Source organism: Notamacropus eugenii, chromosome 2 (genome assembly GCF_028372415.1).
Source record: "Notamacropus eugenii isolate mMacEug1 chromosome 2, mMacEug1.pri_v2, whole genome shotgun sequence".
Taxonomy (NCBI): domain Eukaryota; kingdom Metazoa; phylum Chordata; class Mammalia; order Diprotodontia; family Macropodidae; genus Notamacropus; species Notamacropus eugenii.
Window position 1 is genome coordinate 425,933,841 of NC_092873.1, and position 21,690 is coordinate 425,955,530.

At 36.5% G+C, this 21,690-nt stretch overlaps 2 protein-coding genes across 4 annotated transcripts in view; one reads left to right on the forward strand and one right to left on the reverse strand.

Moving 5' to 3' along the window:
- Positions 1 to 1,750, forward strand: part of PACC1 (proton activated chloride channel 1) — a 34,936-nt gene extending 33,186 nt beyond the window's left edge. The window contains 1 exon segment of the mRNA XM_072647886.1: positions 903 to 1,750. Coding sequence (XP_072503987.1) covers positions 903 to 1,064 — 162 coding nt within the window. The 3' untranslated portion in view covers positions 1,065 to 1,750.
- A 5,741-nt stretch (positions 1,751 to 7,491) lies between these two features.
- Positions 7,492 to 21,690, reverse strand: part of PPP2R5A (protein phosphatase 2 regulatory subunit B'alpha) — an 81,694-nt gene continuing 67,495 nt past the window's right edge. For all 3 annotated transcript variants that reach the window (XM_072647883.1, XM_072647884.1, XM_072647885.1), the window contains exons 7-13: positions 20,589 to 20,697; positions 19,819 to 19,872; positions 15,485 to 15,535; positions 15,067 to 15,186; positions 14,846 to 14,973; positions 13,582 to 13,683; positions 7,492 to 8,774 (exon numbers count right to left, since the gene is read on the reverse strand). In XM_072647883.1, the coding sequence (XP_072503984.1) occupies positions 8,639 to 8,774; positions 13,582 to 13,683; positions 14,846 to 14,973; positions 15,067 to 15,186; positions 15,485 to 15,535; positions 19,819 to 19,872; positions 20,589 to 20,697 (700 nt within the window). In that variant the 3' untranslated portion in view covers positions 7,492 to 8,638. The remainder of the gene's footprint in view (positions 8,775 to 13,581; positions 13,684 to 14,845; positions 14,974 to 15,066; positions 15,187 to 15,484; positions 15,536 to 19,818; positions 19,873 to 20,588; positions 20,698 to 21,690) is intronic.

A 21,690-nucleotide genomic window follows, 5' to 3' on the forward strand; every position in this document is an offset into this window, starting at 1 on the left:
CAGGTACTCTAACACTGTGCAAAACCATATACAAAAAGTTCCAAAAGCACATAGTATAATTAGGTGCACAGAGTAGGAGTCTGAAAGAGGCATAGGTAAGGGAAAGACTTTACCAAGGGAATAGGATTTGAGCTGGGGCAAGGGTAGAGAACCTGTGGCCTTGAGGCCACATGTGGCCTTCTAGGTCCTTGGTTGCAGTCTTTTGACTGAGTCCAAGTTGTATAGAACAAATCTTTTTATTAAGGGGATTTGTTCTGTGAAGTTTGGATTCAATCAAAGGACCACACTTGATGACCTAGGGGGTCACATGTATCCTCAAGGCTGCAAGTTCCCCACCCCTGAGCTTGGCCTTGAAGGATGGGAAGGCTTTGGAGAGGCAGTGGAGGAGAAGACATTCTAGGTGAGGGATGTGGCGTAAGTTAAAGCTTAGAGACAGGAATATGTAAGGCAGACAGATTCTAACAAAATCAGTGGACCATCATGGTTAAAATGTCAAGTTTGAGTTGTAAAATGTTGAGAGGAGACACATCAAGGGAAGAAAGCAAAGGTAAAAGATAGGAATGGTGATCTTACCTTATTGGATTGGTACTGTCTTCAGAAAAGTACTGAAACAGAGGTCCTTACTTAATGGGACATGCCAAGTATTGTAGAACTAAATTAAAAATTTTAATTAATCTCACATTAGGGGCAGCTAGGTGATGTAGTTGATAAGGTGCCACGCCTGGCATCAGGAAGACCCAGGACAAGTAACTTAACCCTATTTGTCTCAGTTTCCTCATCTGTAAAATAAGTTGGAGGAGTAAATATCAAACCATTCCTATATCTCTGCCAAGAAAACCCCAAAAGGAGTCATGAAGAGCTGGACATGACTGAAAAACAACTAACAAATTTCTGTTTTTCAGATCATCACTGCTAACCCTTGGAATACAATTGCTCTTCTTTGTGGGGCCTTCTTAGCATTATTCAAAGCAGCAGAGTTTGCCAAACTAAGTGTGAAGTGGATGATCAAAATCCGAAAACGATACCTGAAAAGGAAAGGTCAAGCAACCAACCACATCAGCTGAATGCACCTGTGTGGAAAATTATTTATACACTGGGTAGAACTGTGAACTTGATGGATGCTAACACCCCAGCTGTGTCAAAGCCGGCCAGTCACCACTAATTCTGCATTTGCCTGAATGGATGTTTGTCATGCTTAAAAGTGATGGTTTGGAAAAATGACACTCCTGACTTGGCCCAAGAAGAGGCTGACTGGAATTCAGGATAGGTCCAACAGCAACTCCTAAAGTTATTTAAATGTTTAAGTTATTAATGAACCATTTAAAAAATTGGACCAACATGCAAATTAGGGGTGGGAGTTCAGGAAGCTTGACAAATGACCAATCAACTGTGTAAGATGCTGTGATATGTCTTTCTCTGTGTTTGAGATACACTTCAACGTTCCTCTCTGGTTTGGAGGGAACACAGCTGCTTTAAGAGCCTTCCAGGTGAATTGTGGCTCTCTTGCTTAAGAGGGTTATGGTGCTCCAAGGAAACTTTTCTCCCCATCCACCAGGGCAGCAGTTAGGAGAACTTGGGGTCTAGCACCCACCCTGAGTGTATGCATTGTCCTGCAGTACAGGTGCCTTATCTCCCATCAACATGAGACTGTCAGCAGCTGACCAGCTTTTTCATGTGGAATATGAAGTGACATAACATCTTTTAAAGCTACTTGAAATGAGTGATTAAATATCTCCTGAGTGGCAATTCACTTAATTGTCTGAGCGTTATATGTCAATAGCCACACTAAAGCTTGACAAAAGTTCTACTTGATACACTAGTTCAGGTAATGGAGGGAACGAGTGTTGTGGGGAGGAAGCCAGGCCAGAAAGGGGGGGGGGGGTAAGCAGGCTTTTGGGGGTAAATGAATTTGCCAAAACTGCTCCTTTGTCTTATGACTTCTCTAAAAGATGTCAGATGAGGAAGAAATAGTTAACACTTTACCCTTACTTCCAGAATGATCCGGTTCTCAGTTCAGCAGCAATCCATCCATGTCAAGAGGGAAGGGAGATGAGAAGTGGGGGGAGGGGGTGGTGGTAGTGGTGGGGAGGGCACATGGGGAGGTGACAGTGGCCTCTGGTTCAAGCTGGCCCTCATCATTTTAATGCTTCTATTTCAGTGGAATGGGTCTCCACTGAAGAGTGGAGGAGGAGCTGAGGAAACTGAGGTAGACGGAGGTTGTGTCCTGCCTAGGGTCATCCAGCTAGTAAGTATCTTAGGCTGGATTTGACTTCCTGACTCCAGGCCTAGTGCTCTATCCACTCACTGTGCCTCCAGCTGCCCTGGTGCCATAGAGAATGAACCTTACAAACAGGTAGCCAGCACTTGCAAAACCTGCGGGATTTCTTGAAGTCTCTTAGTTGCATAAGCAGTCACGGACCAAATTAGAACATTTTCACTATGCTGCTGCTCTTCAAATAGTGGGGGGGTGGGGGATTCCAACTGATAATTGAGGCACATTTGTCCTGTGTCCATCAGGGAAGCAAGAATTATGCTTTTGATTAAGGAAGCCCATCCAAAAGAAACTATCCCTTGCAATTTTTCTCCTCCCCAAAAAGCATGAGAAAATAATCCCAGCAATGCTTTCTCCCGACATCTTGTTCTAGGGCAAATGCAGAGCCAAGCATACAGTTTATTTCAAAAACACTTGTGAAAGCTTACATTAATAGTACTAAAAGTAACCTCATTAGAGGTATTTTAGAAATAAATATCTTTTAACGATGATGGGTCACTTTAGTGTTGCTTAAAACTTATTAAAAACATACTTCGAAGGCCACCCTGAACTGTGCTGTCTATATTGTATAAAGTTCACAGAGACCTTTTAAAATGCCATTTTTAACAGAATAAACTTTGTAGAATCAGAAAAAGGATACAAGCATCTTTAGCTATTTAAAGAAAAATACTGTTAAAACAATTAGCTACATAGCCAAGCCAAAGCCTGTACTGTAGTCCCACTCTCCAAGTGAAAAAAGAAAGTACTCCTATTACTTACCCTAAAATAGAAACTTTATAGAAAGGAAGCCTCCCACAGCAGGCAGAAGGATGAGACTGCCTGCCTACCCTTCCTTCTCTTGGAAGGCAGCTGTGGCTGCTGGCCCTCTCCTTCACCCACACTGCTTGGTTGGAGTCACTCATTGAATCCTGCTGTCAGAATAGTTAGTGCTAGCTGGTATTAAACTGGTATCTTTAATTAAAGCACTTTGAGTAATGGTGCTTTCAAAATTTACGAAGAGCTCTTCACAACAACTGGACAGTGGCATGTTATGATCATTATTCCTGTTTTACAGATTGGAAAAAAAGAGGAAAGAAGGGAAGAGATATTTATTTATACATCACTTATTCTGTGCCAGACATTGCTAAATTGTGAAAAATGGAGATTCAAAGAAGTTACGTACCCAGGATTCCACAGGTTCATAAGTGATGTGGGTGGGATTCAAGTGAAGGAATGGGAATTTAGGAAGACCTTGTTCTGGGACAATGAGCAGATTCTAGGGGCCTGCCATGGTCAAGAATACTTTTTTTTAAATTTACTTTTAGTTTTCAACATTCATTTCCACAAGATTTTGAGTTCCAAATTTTCTCCCCATCTCTCCCCTCCCCACCCCAAGACATCATACATTCTGATTATGCATCATCATACATTCCCTTCTCCCACTGCCCTCTTTTCTATCATACTCCTCCCCTCCATTATCCCCATCTTCTCTCTTTTCTTGTAGGGCAAGATAGATTTCTATACCTCATTGCCTGTATTTCTTATTTCCCAGTTGCATGTAAAAACAATTCTCAACATTCATTCCTAAAACTTTTGAATTCCAACTTCTCTCATTCCTCCCTCTCCACACATCCCTACTGTAAAGGCAAGCAATTCAATATAGGCTATATATGTGTAGTTGTGCAAAAGACTTCCATAAGTCATGTTGTGAAAGACTAACTATATTTCCCTCCCTCCTATCCTGTCCCCCATTTATTCTATTCTCTCTTTTGTCCTTGTCCCTCCCTAAAAGTATTTACTTCTAATTATTCCCTCCTCCCATATGCCTACCCTTCTATCATCCCCTGCACAGCCCTTATCCCCTTCTCCCCCAGTTTCCTGTAGCGTAAGATAGATTTTCATACCAAATTGATTGTGCATGTTATTCCCTCCTTAAGCCAGATGTGATGAGAGTAAGTTTCACTTTTTCCCTCTCACCTCCCTCCTTTCCCCCTCCATTGAAAAAGCTTTTCCTTGCTTCTTTTATGAGAGATAATTTGCCCCATTCCATTTCTTCCTTTCTCCTCCCAATATATTCCTCTCCCATCTCTTAATTTTATTTTTTTAGATATCATCCCTTCCTATTCAACTCACCCTGTGCCCTCTGTCTATATGTATATAATCCCTCCAACTACCAAATACTGAGAAAAGTCTCGAGTTACAAATATTAACTTTTCGTGTAGGAATGTAAACAGTTCAACTTTAGTAAGTCCTTTATGGTTTCTCTTTCCTGTTTACCTTTCGATGCATCTCTTGATTCTTGTGTTTGAAAGTGAGATTTTCTATTCAGCTCTGGTCTTTTCATCAAGAATGCTTGAAAGTCCCCTATTTCATTGAATGACCATTTTTTCCCCTGATGTATTATACTCAGTTTTGCTGGATAGGTGATTCTTGGTTTTAATCCTAGTTCCTTTGACTTCTGGAATATCATATTCCATGCCCTTGGATCCCTTAATGTAGAAGCTGCTAGATCTTGTGTTATCCTGATTGTATTTCCACAATACTTGAATTGTTTCTTTCTAGCTGCTTGCAATATTTTCTCCTTGACCAGAGAACTCTGGAATCTGGCCACAATATTCCTAGGAGTTTCTCTTTTTGGATCTCTTTCAGGCGGTGATCATTTTATTTTATTTTTATTTTACCCTCTGGTTCTAGAATATCAGGGCAGTTTTCCTTGATAATTTCATGAAAGATAATGTCTAGGCTCTTTTTTTGATCATGGCTTTCAGGTAGTCCCGTAATTTTTAAATTTTCTCTCCTGGATCTATTTTCCAGGTCAGTTGTTTTTCTAATAGGATATTTCACATTGTCTTCAATTTTTTCATTTTTTTGGTTTGGTTTTGTAATTTCTTGGTTTCTCATAAAGTCACTAGCTTCCATCTGCTCCATTCTAATTTTTAAAGAACCATTTTCTTCAGTGACCTTTTAAACTTCCTTTTCCATTTGACTAATTCTGCTTTTTAAAGATTTTTTCTCCTCATTGGCTTTTTCACCCTCTTTTGCCATTTGGATTAGTCTATTTTTAAAGATGTTATTTTCTTCAGCATTTCTGGAGTCTCCTTTAGCAAGCTGTTGACTCACTTTTCATGATCTGCTTGCATCGCTCTCATTTCTCTTCCCAATATTTTCTCTACCTCTGTTACTTGATTTTCAAAATCTCTTTTGAGCTCTTCCATGGCCTGAGACATTGCAAATTTATTTTAGAGGTTTGGATGCAGAAGCCTTGACTTGTCTTCCTCTAATGGTATGCTTTGTTCTTCCTCATCCAAAAGGATAGAGGAAAATACCTGTTCACCAAGAAAGTAGCCTTCTATAGTCTTATTTTTTTCCCCCTTTTTTGGGCATTTTCCCAGCCAGTTACTTGACTTTTGAGTCCTTTGTCAAGAGGAGGGTGTAAATTCTCAATTCCTCCAACATGGCACTAACAAGGGAGAGGAATTTACTCTTCTCCTGGTCTGAACTCTGGTCTGGGAGCAACCACAAGCTTTTCTGCCCAGGATCTGTGAGAAGGGTTTCCTCTCCACAACCGCCTCCAGCTCTGCCATGCCAGTGCTCCTCCTCACCCCAGGGCCACCACTCAGGGCTGATTCAGATTAGTTGCTTGATTCCCCCAGGGTCTTTAGGCAGAAGACTCCAAAAATGGATGCTGCAGCTGTCTGGGACCGGGACAGGGCCAGGGTCAGGACCAGGACCAGGGGTAGGGCAGGACCTTGCTGCCTTCTCACCCAGGTGAAAGAGCTTTCTCACTGACCTTTGAAGCTATCTCTGGTGTTTGTGGGTTGAGGAATACAGGAACCACAGCTCCAAGCCAGGTGTGACAAATAGCCTTCTAGGCTACCTTGGACTGGAAATCTCTTTCCCTCTGTTGTTTTGTGGCTTCTGCTGCTCTAGAATTTGTATAGTCATTATTGCACGTATTTTATGGGTTTTGGGGGGAGAGCTACAGCAGGTCCTTCCTCCTACTCCACCATCTTGGCTCTGCCCCCCGAGTATACTTCAAAGAAGAAAAGGAAGTAATCCTTAGTTCCCAAGGGAAATAACACAGCAAAGAAAGGATGGATACTTTTATGGGAAAAGGGGTTTTTAGCCTTTGTATCATGAATTCTTTCTTAGAATGTTTTAGCAGAAAGGAAATAAGAATTTATTAAGTGCCTTTATGGGCCAGGCACTGTGCTGAGTGCTTTACAAATACTATTGAATTTAATCCTCACAACCTCCTTGTGAGGTAAGTGCTATGATTGTCCCCATTTTACAGTGAAGGAATCTAAGGCAGATGGAGGTTAAGTGACTTGCCCAGGGTCACACAACTAGTATGAGTGTCTGATCCTGAAAGTGACCTTAGATCTTCCTGACTGTAGGCCAGGTGTTTTATCCATAGTGTCACCCAGCTACTGCCTTTTAAATGAGTAAAATAAAATACATAGGATTACAAGGAAAACCAATTATATTGTAGTTATCAAAATATCAAAACAGAAACGGTAGCTAATAAACATTTACATAGCACTCACTAGGTGCCAGATATTGTCCAAAACACTCTCATTTGATCCTCAGTGGAGTAAAGGCTATTATTATCCCCATTTTGCAGTTGAGGAAAATGAGGCAGAGAGAGGTGAAGTGACTTGCCCAAGGTCGCATAGCTAGCAAGGGCCTAAGGCCAGATGTGAACTCAAGTCTTCCTGACTGCAGGCCTGACACCCTCTTCCTCTGGGTCACCTAGGTTCACAGACTTCCAGCTAAGAATGCCTGGCAAGAGAATGGATAACTGAGGCAACTAATTCCAAAAATATGTGACTTCTTCCAAAAACAGTCTGTGCTAACAGGAGAGCAATGGTTTGTACTACAAAGTATCTTCTTGTGTCTATAAAGACTAATTGTCAAATTAGTTTGTATTCTCTGAGTTCCCATGGGCCATATGGTGTGCTGGGGAGGCCAACATAGGAATTTTAAATTTCCTACAAATCAATCCATCAGAGTAAGCTCTAGCTGATGGCCACTGACTACAACTAGCTCTAATATTTACCAAAATCTTCATGTTTTGATAAACAGCATGTATATCTATGGGTTCCATCACTGATTTTACACCAGGGTCAGCTTCTTCCTTTTATCAAGTAAATTTTTTCAAGTAAACCTTGCTGGATAATTCTATCGGCGATGTTTCCAAGAGCCTGATGGTCAGAAGACAAACATAACATACAACAAACTACAAACATAGACTTTATTAAATGCTGCTCAATCCCTCAGTGAAGATCTTCCATTACAAAACAGCTTTCTATGCAACCGCAAGAGATTGGAATGGTACTCTGATAACAAAAGATGTGAGAAATATCTGATCAAGTAAAAATGTACAAGGCCCCCTAGAATCAGTTTCTTGAGTTTTCTATTCAGGAAGCGTACTGCATTTCTTTTAAATAAAGCTGGGCAGTGATCATTAGAGCTCTGTACCCCCACACTGAATGACCCAAAGCCTCCATCAGTGTGGGAAGGGGGAGAAGATGGAGAGAGAGATGGAGGAAGGGCTCCAGAGGCCCTGCCTTCAGCCCTGTGCTTCATGGGGGAAGGGAAAGGGAGGAATGGATGAGAGGTAACGTCAGAGAACACGTCATCATCACTCTTCTACGAAGCTGCCTTCTGACCAGTGAATGTCATTAATGGGATGGCAGGTAAAGGGGGATGTTCTCCAGCTGATCATGAAGAACATTCTGGAGAATTTTGGTTTATTTTCCCAGCTTTTATTTCTAACTTGTGCTTTAAAAATATCACAATTTTTTTCTGGAAATTTTAAGGTTTTCACTCAAATTCCAGAATACAGTAATATCTTTAAGGACAAAAGGTAAAAGGGCAAGCTAGGCTATTCCTCCCTTTGTGTTTTTGGAAGGAAAAAGGAAAGGAAGGATTGTACCTTAGTTTTATTTTAGGAAATACTGCCTTTCCTAGAACTCAACCAAGGTGTGCAGCAATGTGAAAAGCACATTTAAAAAATGTACAGAGCAGACTACTACATCTATGTGCAATGCAACACAATCAAAAAAAATTCAAGTCATAATTCTCACCACTCCCATAATTATCTCACTCATATCATGTATAATAAAAATTCATTCATTTCTGTGAAACCTCAGAAGTGACACAATAAATCAATGATTAGACAAAAAAGTTACAATATACTGTGGTCATGATGTAACATATGGCTATGTTTAGTCCACAAATTTTCCATTTACAGATGCCAGAAAAAAAAATTGGCCTTTTAATTACATTATACTGTTGAGGTTTTTCCTTTGAAAATTTTTACATATTTCAAAAAAATGTGTACAAAAAAGTCTGCCTTTCAAGCAGAAGTTGTCATCATTTCATTTATTTGGCACTTGTACTGTTGAGTGCATTGTGCACACTGTGAGTACTGTTATGCTTTTCAGTCAAAGCTTTCTTTAACTTGAGCTCCTCCAATTTTTTCCATAATTCTTCACGTTCCAATTCCTTTTTTTTCTCTCTGTAGAAAAGATTGAAAAGAATTGCAATCAGAAGTGTTTGGATCAGTGCTAAGAGAACTATACCATGCATCCTAACACTGATGGGGAGAACAGACCTCACCACATTCACTAAACCATTCTTTGACAAAGCATTTGATTCCTATTATTTCTCAAATAAAATGCATCTGCCTCATCTCAAGCAACAAACCAACATGGGTGCCCCATCCCTTCATTTTGATAGCTCCCAAATGAAGGCTTGGAGGCAATGACTTATGAGACTGTCTTTTCTATAGGAAATGCTCATCTACTCTACATCTACTGACCAATCTATCCTGTCTATGACTTGTTTGTATATAGCCATTTATTGACTGTGAGCTTGTGAGCGCAGGGGCTGCTTTGACTTTGCTTTAACCCCGGGGCCTGACATATAGCAGACATTTGATAAGTGGCGTGTTGACTAGCTGACTCAGAATCAATAATATATATGAGCTCCAACTTCCCAATAAAGAATGGTGCTGACTTAAAAATACTGTCTTCATTAATAACTTTGATTGGTGAAATAAATTACAAATAACTGTGCAAGAATAGTTCAGAAGCAAAAATATCCCCATCAAACACTGAAAACCACAGATGATGGAGAAACAGAAGCAACTTTGTGCAAGGATATTACAGGACATCCAGCAGGAAAGAAGAAACAGAAGCTGATCCAAAAGATCAATGTAAAACAAACACAGTATGGCCAGGAGAAATGTGGGAAAGCACTAACTATCTGGGCAGCATCCTGGGCAGCATCGAGAGCTTGTTTTCTGCTTCAAAAAAAAAAAGCAAAGCAACTGAGACATGATTTGCTTCACTGATGATTTCAAGCTTCACAAGATAAGAAGCAATGAAGGCGGAGCGGTCTCCTTCTGGTGTTTCCAGCCACTAAGGAAACATTAGGTGCCAAAACAGAAATAATGAGAATAAAAGCATGCTGTCCTAGGGTCACTGACAGATAAGGAAATGTGGAGCATAATCATATTTGTACCTCCCAGATGATGGAAAAGTTTTATTTTTTAAATCATGAAAAACACAGGCAGGATGATCACAGTGCCTCAGAAGGTGTTGGGTGAAGAAGGATGGGTCCCACTCTGAGTAACAAAATCCTGATGACATAACACAAATAATTCTGATAAAGAAGAAATGGGGGAACTGTCTAAAGAGATGGATGGGCACCTAAAGGAAACTTAGTAACCAACCTAGAATTCTAAGACCCATGGAAAAGAGGGATAATGAGGGAAGGAGGGAAATCAAAGAAAAGACTGGACAACTACTGAGAGTGGATGGATCATTGATAATGGAAGAATAAAAGAATACAAAATTACTCAAAGACCTAATTTTGTGCCAGCTTTTTCTACTAAGAATAATGTTTTTCAGACTTGGAAGGACAACAAAAATGGTTCACAGAAAATTGAAAGGCAAGAGTATATAGTAAAAGTTGCTCTCAACAACCTTAAATCAAAGATTTAGATGTGATTGCTAAACTATTTTTGGTGATCTCTGAAAAATCTTAGAAAGTAAGTTATTGTAATGGTCAAAGGATATGAACAGGCAGTTTTCAGAAGAAGAAATCAAAACAATAGTCACATGAAAAAAATGCTCCAAATCACCATTGATTAGAGAACTAATGACCAAAGGGCTATACAATTGTGCATACCCTTTGACCCAATAATATTACTACTAGGTCTATATTCCAAAGATATTGAAGAAAAGGGAAAAGGACCTATATGTACAAAAATATTTATAGTAGTTCTTTGTGTAGTGGCAAAGAATTGGAAATTGAGAGGATACCCATCATTGGGGAATGGCTAAACAAACTGTGGTATATGATTATGATAGACTATCCTTGTGCTACAATAAATGATGAGCAGGATACTTTTAGGACATGGGAAGACTTGCGTGAACTGATGCAAAACGGCATAAACAGAACCAGGACAACTTTGTACACGGTAACAGGGATATTGGAACAATGATCAACTCTAAAAGACTTAGGTACTCTGATCAAGACAATGATCCAACACAATTCCAAAGAACCCACAAAGAAAAATGCATCCACTTCCAGAGAGAGAACTAATGAAGTATGAGTCAAGTTTGAAGCATCCTTTTTTATTTGATTTTTCCTGCTTTGTTTTTGATAAAAAGTGTGGCAATGTTTTGCGTGACTGTATGATTAATACCACATTGCTTGCCTTCTCAATGGGTGGGTGAGGGATGGGAAGGAGGGAGAGAATTTGGAACTCAAAATTTTAAAAAAAAGAATGCTAAAAATAATTTTTTGAGGGAAGAAAGTATTAAGTTATTGCAGCTGAGAAAGTGGGAGAAATAGTTTCTTTAAATTATCACATGTCTGACTTTGATTCCTATCAAAATTCTAGAACATATTAAAGGGAAGGTTTGTAATCTCCAAAGAAAGAGGTGATCATTAAGAGCCAGTATGAGAAGGAAGGGGAAAATCTGGAACTCAAAATTTAAAAAAATGAATGTTAAAAATTTTTACATGCAATTGTGGGAAAATATTAAATATTAAATTAAATATTAAATCATTGGTTAAAATAAAAAAAGAGCCACTATGGGTTCACTGAGAAGACATTACTTAATTTCTTTGTGCCTCAGTTTCCTCATTTATAAAATTAGAATTAGACTAGGTTGAGCTAAAATTTATTCAAGCTCTAAAACTTGATTTTATCATGCCAAACTAATCCTTTAAAAAAAGGTAATGATGTTACTAGACTGGTAGATCAAGGGAATGCCAAGGCCAAGAAAGATACTTGGCAAATCAATGGGTCACACAGGAAAGACCTGGAGGTTTTAATGGATCAGAAACTCAACATGAGTCAACAGTGTCAATAGTGACACATGGTAGTCAAAAGGTAGATTGTAATAATAGAAGCAGAATCTCCAGATTGAGAAATATTCTCATTCTATACTACTACTCTGGCAGCTCACACTTCCACAGAGTACAAGTGGCTGCATATTCAGAGACAGGCATCCTTGACAGAAAAGGGACAAGAAACCTTGTCATGCAAGCATCAGTTTAAGGTACTGAGGATTCTTAGCTGGGAGAAGAGAGGACTTAATGGGCTTAGGTATCATCAAGTAGGGGCAGCTAGGTGGCACCATAGTGTACAGAGCTCCAGGCCTGGAGTCAGGAAGGCTCACCTTTCTGAGTTCAAATACTGACATAGACACTAAGTTGTATGACCCTGGGCAAGTCACTTAACCCTGTTTGCCTCAGTTTCCTCATCTGTAAAATGAGCTACAGAAGAAAATGGTAAACCACTCCAGTATCTCTGCCAAGGAAATATGACTGAAACAACTGAACAACATCAACTCCAAGCAGCCCAAGTGCTATCACCTGGAGAAGGATCAGGCTTGTCTTACTTGCCCAGTGGGCAGAGAAGAAGAGGTCAGCTGATATGAAGAAAAATGTCTTAATAGCCCCAAAGTGGGTTAGGCTGCCTCTAATTGTGGAGATTTGTAGGTGGATGCAGGATGACCATTTGCTCCAGATGTTGTAAAAGTAACTTCTGCTAAGATATAATTTGTGTTAAATGATCTCTGACGTGTCTTCCAACTGAAATTCTAAGGGTCAATGAAAACAAACACCATTTTTAGAAGTTATCATCATGAAACATGCTACCTGTCTCCAGAAAAAGAACTGATATTGTTTGAATGCAGACTGAAATATACTATTTTTTCACTTTTTACCCCCTTTACTTTTCCTTCCTACCTTGTTTGAGTCTTCTTGTATAAAATAACTAATATGGAAATGTTGTACATGATTGTACATGTATAACTTATATCAGACTGCTTACTGTCTCAGGGAGAGTGTAGAGATAAAATTTGAAACTCAAAACTTTAAAGAAATGTTAAAAATTGTTTAACATGAAATTGGGGGGAAAATTATAAAAGTAAATTTATATTAACTTCCATCAACAGGAAGGTAAATAGGGATATTAGCTTCCTGGACACATTTTATTTAACTATATATACCAAACCAATGAAATTTTCTAAAATTTATGGTCAGCATTAGGTGAATGGAAGATTTGAGTAATGTATATAAAAGCATTATTGATGATTACTAGCATTAATCTATGCCTGTTTCATAAAACCATAATGTTCTGCACAAAGTGAAAAGGCATTTCATAAAAACATTCAACACTAGTCAATGTTAGTCTTTTTTCCAAAAACAATGTTATATCTGCATCAAAAATATTACTTGTGGCAATTTTGAGGTTAGAAAATTGCCCTTATTTCCTCTACTTCGGACCAGAATTCTTCCATAGACCCCTCTATCCCTCTATCCTCCTGGAATGGCATTAGTGACTTTATCACATGTTTTATTTTTTTTCAAATTCTGAACTTTAGTAAATATCAAATAAAACAAGCATTTCCTTATGTAAATTAGAACATAAAAGGGGGGGGGGGGGCATTCCATCCTATATTTTAAACCCTAGTGTTTTGTGGACAAATTCATCTGGAGAAATGCTGACCTATACCACTGAAGTTATATACTGTCTTTTCCAAGATATGACATATTTTTGCTGTCTCTGCTTAGTATAAATCTGTTACAAAGAGATGGCATGTGAGGATGACTTGTGGGTGCTGTTTGGATAGTTTTGCTTAGTGTAAAGCTCAAAATGCAATTTTTCCATAAATATTCTAAACTATATCTTCATGAATTCACTCCTCATTTTGGTTGGGATTGAATAGCACATGGATATTTTCAATATGAAACAACCAAGACTACAGACTGTGAATACTCAGGTCATTTACAATCATAAATACCTTTGTCTTTCAGCTTTGTATGAACTCGTAAGATCATCAAAAAGCTTGCCATTCATCTCCATTAATGTTTTCAACACATTGTATACTAGTGCTACAATGGTCCTAGAACAAAAGAATTCAGACCGTTACTGATGTTGATAGATCATTTGGCTGAGTTAAGCACAGTTATTTTCATTTCTGCTCTATTTCATTCTGTTTGAGACACTGAACTTTCAGGAATAAAGGAGGAAGAGGTGAATTAAAAGTGCCCCCTAGCTCTAGCATTTTAGAATTCTTTCATTCTGACCCGCAAGGCAGCCAATGGGAAGAAAGTAGCAGTATTGCAAGGGTTACTGCAGTCAAGAAGTTTACTATACAATCAACAAGAAGCCTAGTGTCAATCCTGGGATCTTTAACATCTTATGTGTGCCCAGAACTTAGCTTTGGTATTGAGGTAGTATTGCTTCTAGTGTAAGAGGTAGGTCTACATAAAACCAATTCAAAGTGATTATGGTTTCCTGCTCTATCTACCCGGTGCGTTAAATAGAATAAAACTTTGTTATCACTTTGAAGAAATAAGCATACTCAGCAAAGAAATCATGGGTCCATCCATCAAGCTTGAATATTTCTTGAGCACTTACTACCTACAGTGGAGAGAATGTTGAATTTGAAGTCAGGGGATCGTAGACTAAAGAACTGTATGTGACCTTATATGTCATCTCATCCAGTCTGCTGGAACTAAAATCCCAATTTCTCAGATGAGGAAACTGAGACTCAGATAGATGAAATGACTTGTCCAGAGTCATACAGGTAATCAATGGCAGAGCCAATATCTAAACCAGGTCCTCTGACTTCAACTCCAGGGATCTTTCTACTATATTATGCTTCCTCAGATAATCTGGTTTCAAATTCTAGCTCTGCTTATTACTAGCTGTGTGACCTTACACACAGCAAGTCCTCTGAGGTGGTCTCAGTTTTATCATCTGGATAATTAAGAGGTTGGACTAAATGATCTCCTTTCACCATTAAATTCATGATCCTATGACCTTAGAGAGTATGAAATTATCCCTGCCCTCATGGAAATTATAATTGTAGCTAGAATGACAACTAAAACACATTAAAAACAGACATACATAATAATATCCAAAATTTTACAAAGATAAGGTCAAGGGGATGAAAGGAATGATGACTAGGATAGGCTGTGGTTAGAGGAGTACCAAATTTGATTAGGTTTTAAGTAAAATTTAGAGGCTGAATGAGAAAAAGTCTAAAAAGAAATACATACGGATTCCAGTGTTCTTTGGAAATTTTGTATAAGCTGGCAAACATGATTGGAAGAATTTTATCAATATTTTCCTCAATCAAACTAAGAATATATTCATTATTCCAAAAGTACAATGCCCTTTCTGCAACCTGAAACAGATATTTGGCGAGATTAAAACAAGAAAGAAACAAAAAGGACCAATTTTTAAATGAAATAGATTCACTGAAAATAGGCTACCAAACCTGGAAATGAGAACTTGACACACACTTGGATATCTGCTTAAAGAGAGGCTCTTCAATTTTCTTGAACTGTGTTGGCTCTATTACATCTAAGATTTCTTCAATTTCTCCTAAAAACATCACCTATGAGAAAAACAATAAAAAATCTACGATAAAACATATACTGACAGTTGGAAATCATACTACTGACAGCATTCACCTATCAAATACAGAAAAAAAGTTTGAATTTTATGTCCAAATAGAGGGGTATAGAAATACAAATCCTAAAGAGACATTTTTATGAAGCACTGAAACTAATCCAAGACTAGATAACGGAAGATACAACTACTGGGGGTGGGGGTGGGAGAAGGGAGAATAGATTTTTTTTTGTTAAAATAAAGACAAACTTTATTGAGGTTGAAATATATTTTCTAAGATTTACCTCCTTTTGACTGCAAGTTTTTGGCCAAAATTTCAGCAATCCTCTGATCACCTAAGAAAAAGAAAATTTTTACTAGCAGGCAAAATTTGCTTTTTAAATTAACCTAACATAATTAAGCTTCTAAATGATATAATGACATATTAGTACCAATTAATCATAAAAAATTTTTTTTTAAATATACTTAGGAACTTAAATCTGACTAATGATAACGCTATTTGCTTGGTAATTTATAATTAATATGCTTATATATATATATATATATATAAAATCACATTTGATGTACTCTGAACAATTCTGCAAACTTGGTAGGGCAGCTATTAACTCAAGAGATTAAATATTATTCCTAAGCAAATAAAGAGCAAATCATAGAATTAAATCAAGGCTTTCTAACTCCAAGCTTCCACTCTCTCTTCTATTATACCACACTACCCTTCTGATGACCAAACATGCTACCATCATGGTTATTGTATTAGTGCTTATGATGGACAAGCATATCTCAATTGAAAACTTAATATGTCACATCTTCACTTTCTAATAAAATACCACTATGACCCTATTAAAAAGATATAGAAATTAAGATTAATTTTAAGAAAAAAATTTGAGTTCGTTCAATTTCAATATACTTCATTCTCATTTTTTGGCTCAAAATTAATTGAAAACAAGTATCTAGATTTATTGGCAATTCACAAAATATTAATTTCAAATAACATTAACACACTGTTTTTTTCTGTAATTTTCCTTAAAATTTTAAAGCTCTTTACCAAGGATTAAATTTAATAAATTATCTATTCTGCCTTTCATATTTTTCCTGACTAACAATGGATTGGGGGGGGGGGGGTTGGGACGGTTTCTATTATCATAATAAACCAGACATGGTTTTCTTTCATGTCTTTGTATGTACCTCCCCCTGAGTTTCATAATGTACCAAGAAGTCAATTTCTCAAGTCTTAATTTACACAAACAGGCCATGTATGTAATCAACTACTATTAGACATATTTTCATTAAATACATGATACACATTTGAAGACTTTATTGAGCACAAGGCTTCATAAACATAACTTGAAAGCAGAGTAACGTACATTTATTTCTTTATGTACAAAATAATTTTTAATTATTTAGAATGATTTAGAAATATCACTGCTGTTTGTATATACATGTATTCCCCCTTCCTCTAAATCAGTTCTAAGCTTCAAGAGGAGAGAGATCTCATTCTAAATTATTTTGATGCCTTACCTAGTATCTACTTCAGTGATCTATATACAGCAGCAAGCAAGTTAATGTTTGTTGAAGTGCATAAAAATGAATGGAACTTCATTTTGAAACAAACTTTAATATACATTTAAGGAAAAAACAAATAATATATATTTTTAAAATTAAATATATAATAAATAAGAATGCGTTTTTTCAGTCTATCAGAGATTCATACGTATTTTAGAGACAATGAGATTTTGGTTCACAAAACTCTTACAGTGATACTTTCTAACTTTCTCAGTGTATCTTATTCACCAATTAAAGTCCGCTTTGTCTAACACTCAGATATTATGAGTCATTAAGCATATGGAATGATGTATAACTTCAGACTAAAGACTCCAATGGAACATCACCTAAAGTCTTTAGACATGTGAAAAATTATAAAAGAATGAGGGCATATAGAATTTTATATTTCCAGAAGATATAATTTGAAGAAAAGAGTTTAAATTGTGAGAAAATGTATACCCCAAAACTTCGCCTTAGGGGTTGTTAAGACAACAGGACAGCCTACAGATAAAGGTTATGAAATCACACTTCCTGGAGATAGAAAATGATTTTCTTTAATACTGGAATACTACCGTAAAACAAGTTAGATTAAATGACCTACTAGGGGGCCTTCTAGTTTTAAGTTCCCATGAAATGTATAGAAAAAAAACCATGAGAATAACAAAGTTTCAACTTGCTTTTCTTTAAAGTGGTTGTTGTAGAGCTGTCCACGTATGATACTACGACAACCTTACTTCACACTAGCGCTTGTGAAGTAGGTCTTAAAGAAATAAGTATTAATTATAGGCCAAGGAAGACAGATAATACTGAGGTAAAAATCACAAATATTTTATGCATGAAAGAAAAACTTACAGTTGGGATGCTTTTCATTATCTGAATTAATTCAGAAATGTTCAGGTGTAAAAACACACAGGATTACGCCCTGGGCCATAATCTACTTAGAGTAAAACAAATTATTGTGGCCTTCCTGGCATTTTTAGATCAGAAAACTTTACCTTAATGGGAAAAGGGAATGGAATCACGTAAACTTTTAAATAGTATTAGGTAAATTAAATAGGCCTAAAACCCTCTATTTAAAACAAAATTTTATGGATATATGAATATATTATATATATATATGAATATATCTCTTCTCATCCACTACCCAATACTGCATCCAAATTCCAACAGATTCTAGAAGTTACTGTTTGGTATTACCTTGAACTATATTTTGGGAAGTTTATGCTGTTTAAAACATGTTTCCTTTTAGGAAGGATGCTGATAAGCTGGAAAGCTTGCAGGAGAGCTAAAATGATGATAAAAGGCCTTAAGGCTTTTCCATATGAGAATGGATTGAAGGAACCAAAGAATTTTAATAATATGCAGTAGAAAAGGTTTGGGGATTGGCCAGGGGTGTGAACACAAATCTGTCTGCAGGCATTTGAAGGGCTGTCATGTGTAAGGATTCAGTTTGTTTTCCTTGGTTCCAGAGGGGCTAACATTATAAAAAAGACGATTTAGGGTCTTGTAAAAAGGAAAATTTCCTACCCACATTGTCCAAAAGCAGAATGGCTGCCTTGAGAGAGAGGTGATACCTTCTCACTGGAATTTAGTTGGGTTAGGTTTGAGATTCTTAGGTACCAAATGGATGGTTCCGGAGGAACTCTCTAACTCAGATTTTGTACAAACTGTACCTAAATGTTATCTAAGCCCTGCAAATAATGGGTTATGAGAATAGGCACCAAGGTGTGGGGTCTTTTTTGCAAGGGCTCTATTTTGCAACTGACAATGGGTTCTTAAATTTTGACAAGAAAACTAATTTTTAAATTTATACAAATGCTTGCTACAAATTTCAAGGAAGGAAATCTAATTAAAGTCTGTGACTACAGATGGCAGTGCTCCTAGTAAATATTAAGTATTTTTAAAACACATTAAGAACAAACAAAACCATACCCCATCCTCCCCCCCTCCCCAAGAGCTTTTACACATATTAAATGAAATCAGCTTTCTTTACTACTAATGCAGCACAAAGCATGATTGACTATGCATGAGTGGGTGACTAGCTATTTAAAAGGTTTTCTTACTGTGAATCCTAGGAATGCTCCTGTGGATTTGGGTAAGGCATAAGCCTCAGAGTTGGTCGCTGAATTTTATTTATGCTCACCTTGTTTAGTTTATGTGGACTTAAGTGTATTTGTTAATTTTTTTATTCTGACCTGTCATTTTAAAAAATTGCTTTTAACTGTCTCCAAGAAGAATTCTAAATTTAAAAAAGAGGCAGGGGAGTAGAGAAATGATTCCTGTTGCTTTATGCTGACAGTGTTAAAGTGATAATATTCAGCACTTTTTTAAAAAGAGCATTGCAAAAAATGCCTCCAGAAGACATATTACATAAAGAAATTCTAGTATTTCAAATACTTTATTATTTTCCAAAAACTCTTTATCTAAAGTATTTTTGGAAATCAAACACAAGACTTAAAAGTCAAGTGGGTTCACTTGAGTTAAAAATATAAGGTTTGTCTTTATATTTGTCTACTTCTCTACTTCATGTTATTTATATAATTCTTCAATTAGAAGTAATTTTTTAAATTTAGTAATATAGTACTATGAAATCCCATGACATTTCATTCTACCATCAATTTGCATTAGTTTCATTTTAGTGGCAAGTAGTAATTGAGATTTCTTAGTAAATACTGTTTAATTTACAATTTGAAATAGAATAATACTGTCTTTGTCAAGGACAAAAGAAAAGTTTTTGCCTCTGAAGAATTAATTAGAATCTTGGGCTCTGATGACTAAGGTAGGAAAAAATACCACATTTTAAAAGCTACTTAGGAAATAACTCATTTAGCAAGTCTTTTAAAACTCTTAATTTCACTAGTTTCCAATATACCATATCACAATCACTTGATTTAGTCATCTAAAATACCTTATTTTTAAACATCTACATTTTCGTTATTCCCACTACTTGTTGGAAGGTCTTTAACTTTACATACAACCTTCCAGAAAAGTAAGTTTCATGTACATCACTAGCACTAAATACCATTTCTATAAATTCTATCATAACTGAACATGCAAAAATAAGTGAAACACTTACTGGTTCTGTTAGTGTTATATCTTTCTCCAGGAACTGTACAACACAATAGGCTAGCTAAAACACAAGTGACAATTATATGAATATTATTGTGCAGAAATATTTTATGATGTAGTTTAAGAACATGAATAACTAGAAATTATGTCTTAACCGATGCTACTTTGTCTTGACATATGCAAACTTCTAATAAAACTAGCTACTTAATTCTCAACTTGGAAATGGAAGAGTCTTATACTATTTCCAAAGATTCATTTTCATTAATACATAAAAATATATTATTGTCTTCATATTATATAGGAAACATTGACTTACTGTCTCTGTGACAATATGTAGAACATACAACATAATAACATACAAAAAAAGGCAAATATAAGATTTTAAAATACATTTCTTCTTAAGTCAATATCACAATTTTACAGGCCATTTTAATGAGACAAATAGTTTGGTTTCCAATGTGTTTCCAAATGCACATTTATCCAGTTTTTATCTGAGCAGCTAAGTTCAGGAAAAGGTTTAAGCTTGTTCAAAGTTATATAACAGAGATCCCATCAGGGACGGGTCTTGAATACAAATCTTTCTCATTTTAAAGTTGGCTCTATTCACTAGCAATTAAATTAATTGTTTTCTATCTTTTATTCTATATAATATAATATGTGTGGGTAATACTACAAAACAAACTAGCTAAATATACTTAACATTTCTCACTTCTCTTCTATCCATGTTGGATTTTAAAAGTATATTATTCATTCATTCACTTTTTTTTCTGAACCTACCTGAGCATGAAACAAAGACAATCCTTTAGCAGTGTGCATAGGAATTAAAACCTTCATTAGAAACTGTTTATGTTCTGCTTTCAGAGGCAGGGCAAAACCGTTGATAATACTGAAAAATAAACACAATTACTGTCTTTGTTTATATGTGGTTAAAATATTTATCCATGTGTTCCCAAGTAACTTCTTTTAAGTCTATAGATCTGTGATTCAGGAACTGGTAAGTTACCTTAGAAAGACTATTACTAACTTTCCCTTTAAGTCATTCATTAATGTTCAGATGATTGGGACTCAAAATTTTATCATCACATATATATCACTTTCATTTAACAGATGATGAAAATGAGGGTCAGAGAAATGAAATGACTTACCCAAGGTCAAATAAGTACACTTTCTATACACAATTTCCTTTTCTTAAACTTTTAGGACAACTTGTAACCTAATTTCTACTTGGATACAAATTAGGTTTCTTCAGAAATAAATAGGTAGGGTAAATTCTCCTCCACTTTGCAGTAAGATGCAAAAATGCCAAAGTATTTCTTTTCTTTTTAGATAAATTTTATTATTTTTTTCAAAAGAAAATTCATCTTCTCTTCCTCTCATCTTTCTCTCTCCTCCCTCCACTACTGAGAAAGCAAGACAAACAAAATCCCTATTACAAACATATATAATCAAGCAAAACAAAGTGCCATGTTGGCCATGTCTAAAAAAAATGTCTCATCTACAGATTCCCTCTTAATAGTAGATGGGTAGCCTGTTTCATAGGAGTTCTCTGGAATTGTGCTTGGTCACTGCAATGATCAGTGATCTTGAGTACTTGAAAGTTGTTTGTTTCTGTAAGACTACCTCCTTGACAAAAAGTTGACAAAGAAGGAAAATAAATGCTAGAGGGGCTGTGGGAAAATAGGTACTGTAATGCATTGTTGGTGGAGGTGTGAACTGGCCCAGCCATTCTGGAAAGTATTTTGGAACCTATACCCAAAATGCTATTAAACTGTGTCTACCCTTTGAAACAATGGTACCATACTAGGTTTTTACCTGAAAAGAGGTCTAAGAAAAAGAAAAGAGACTCATATGCATAAAAATATTTACAGCTGTTCTTTTA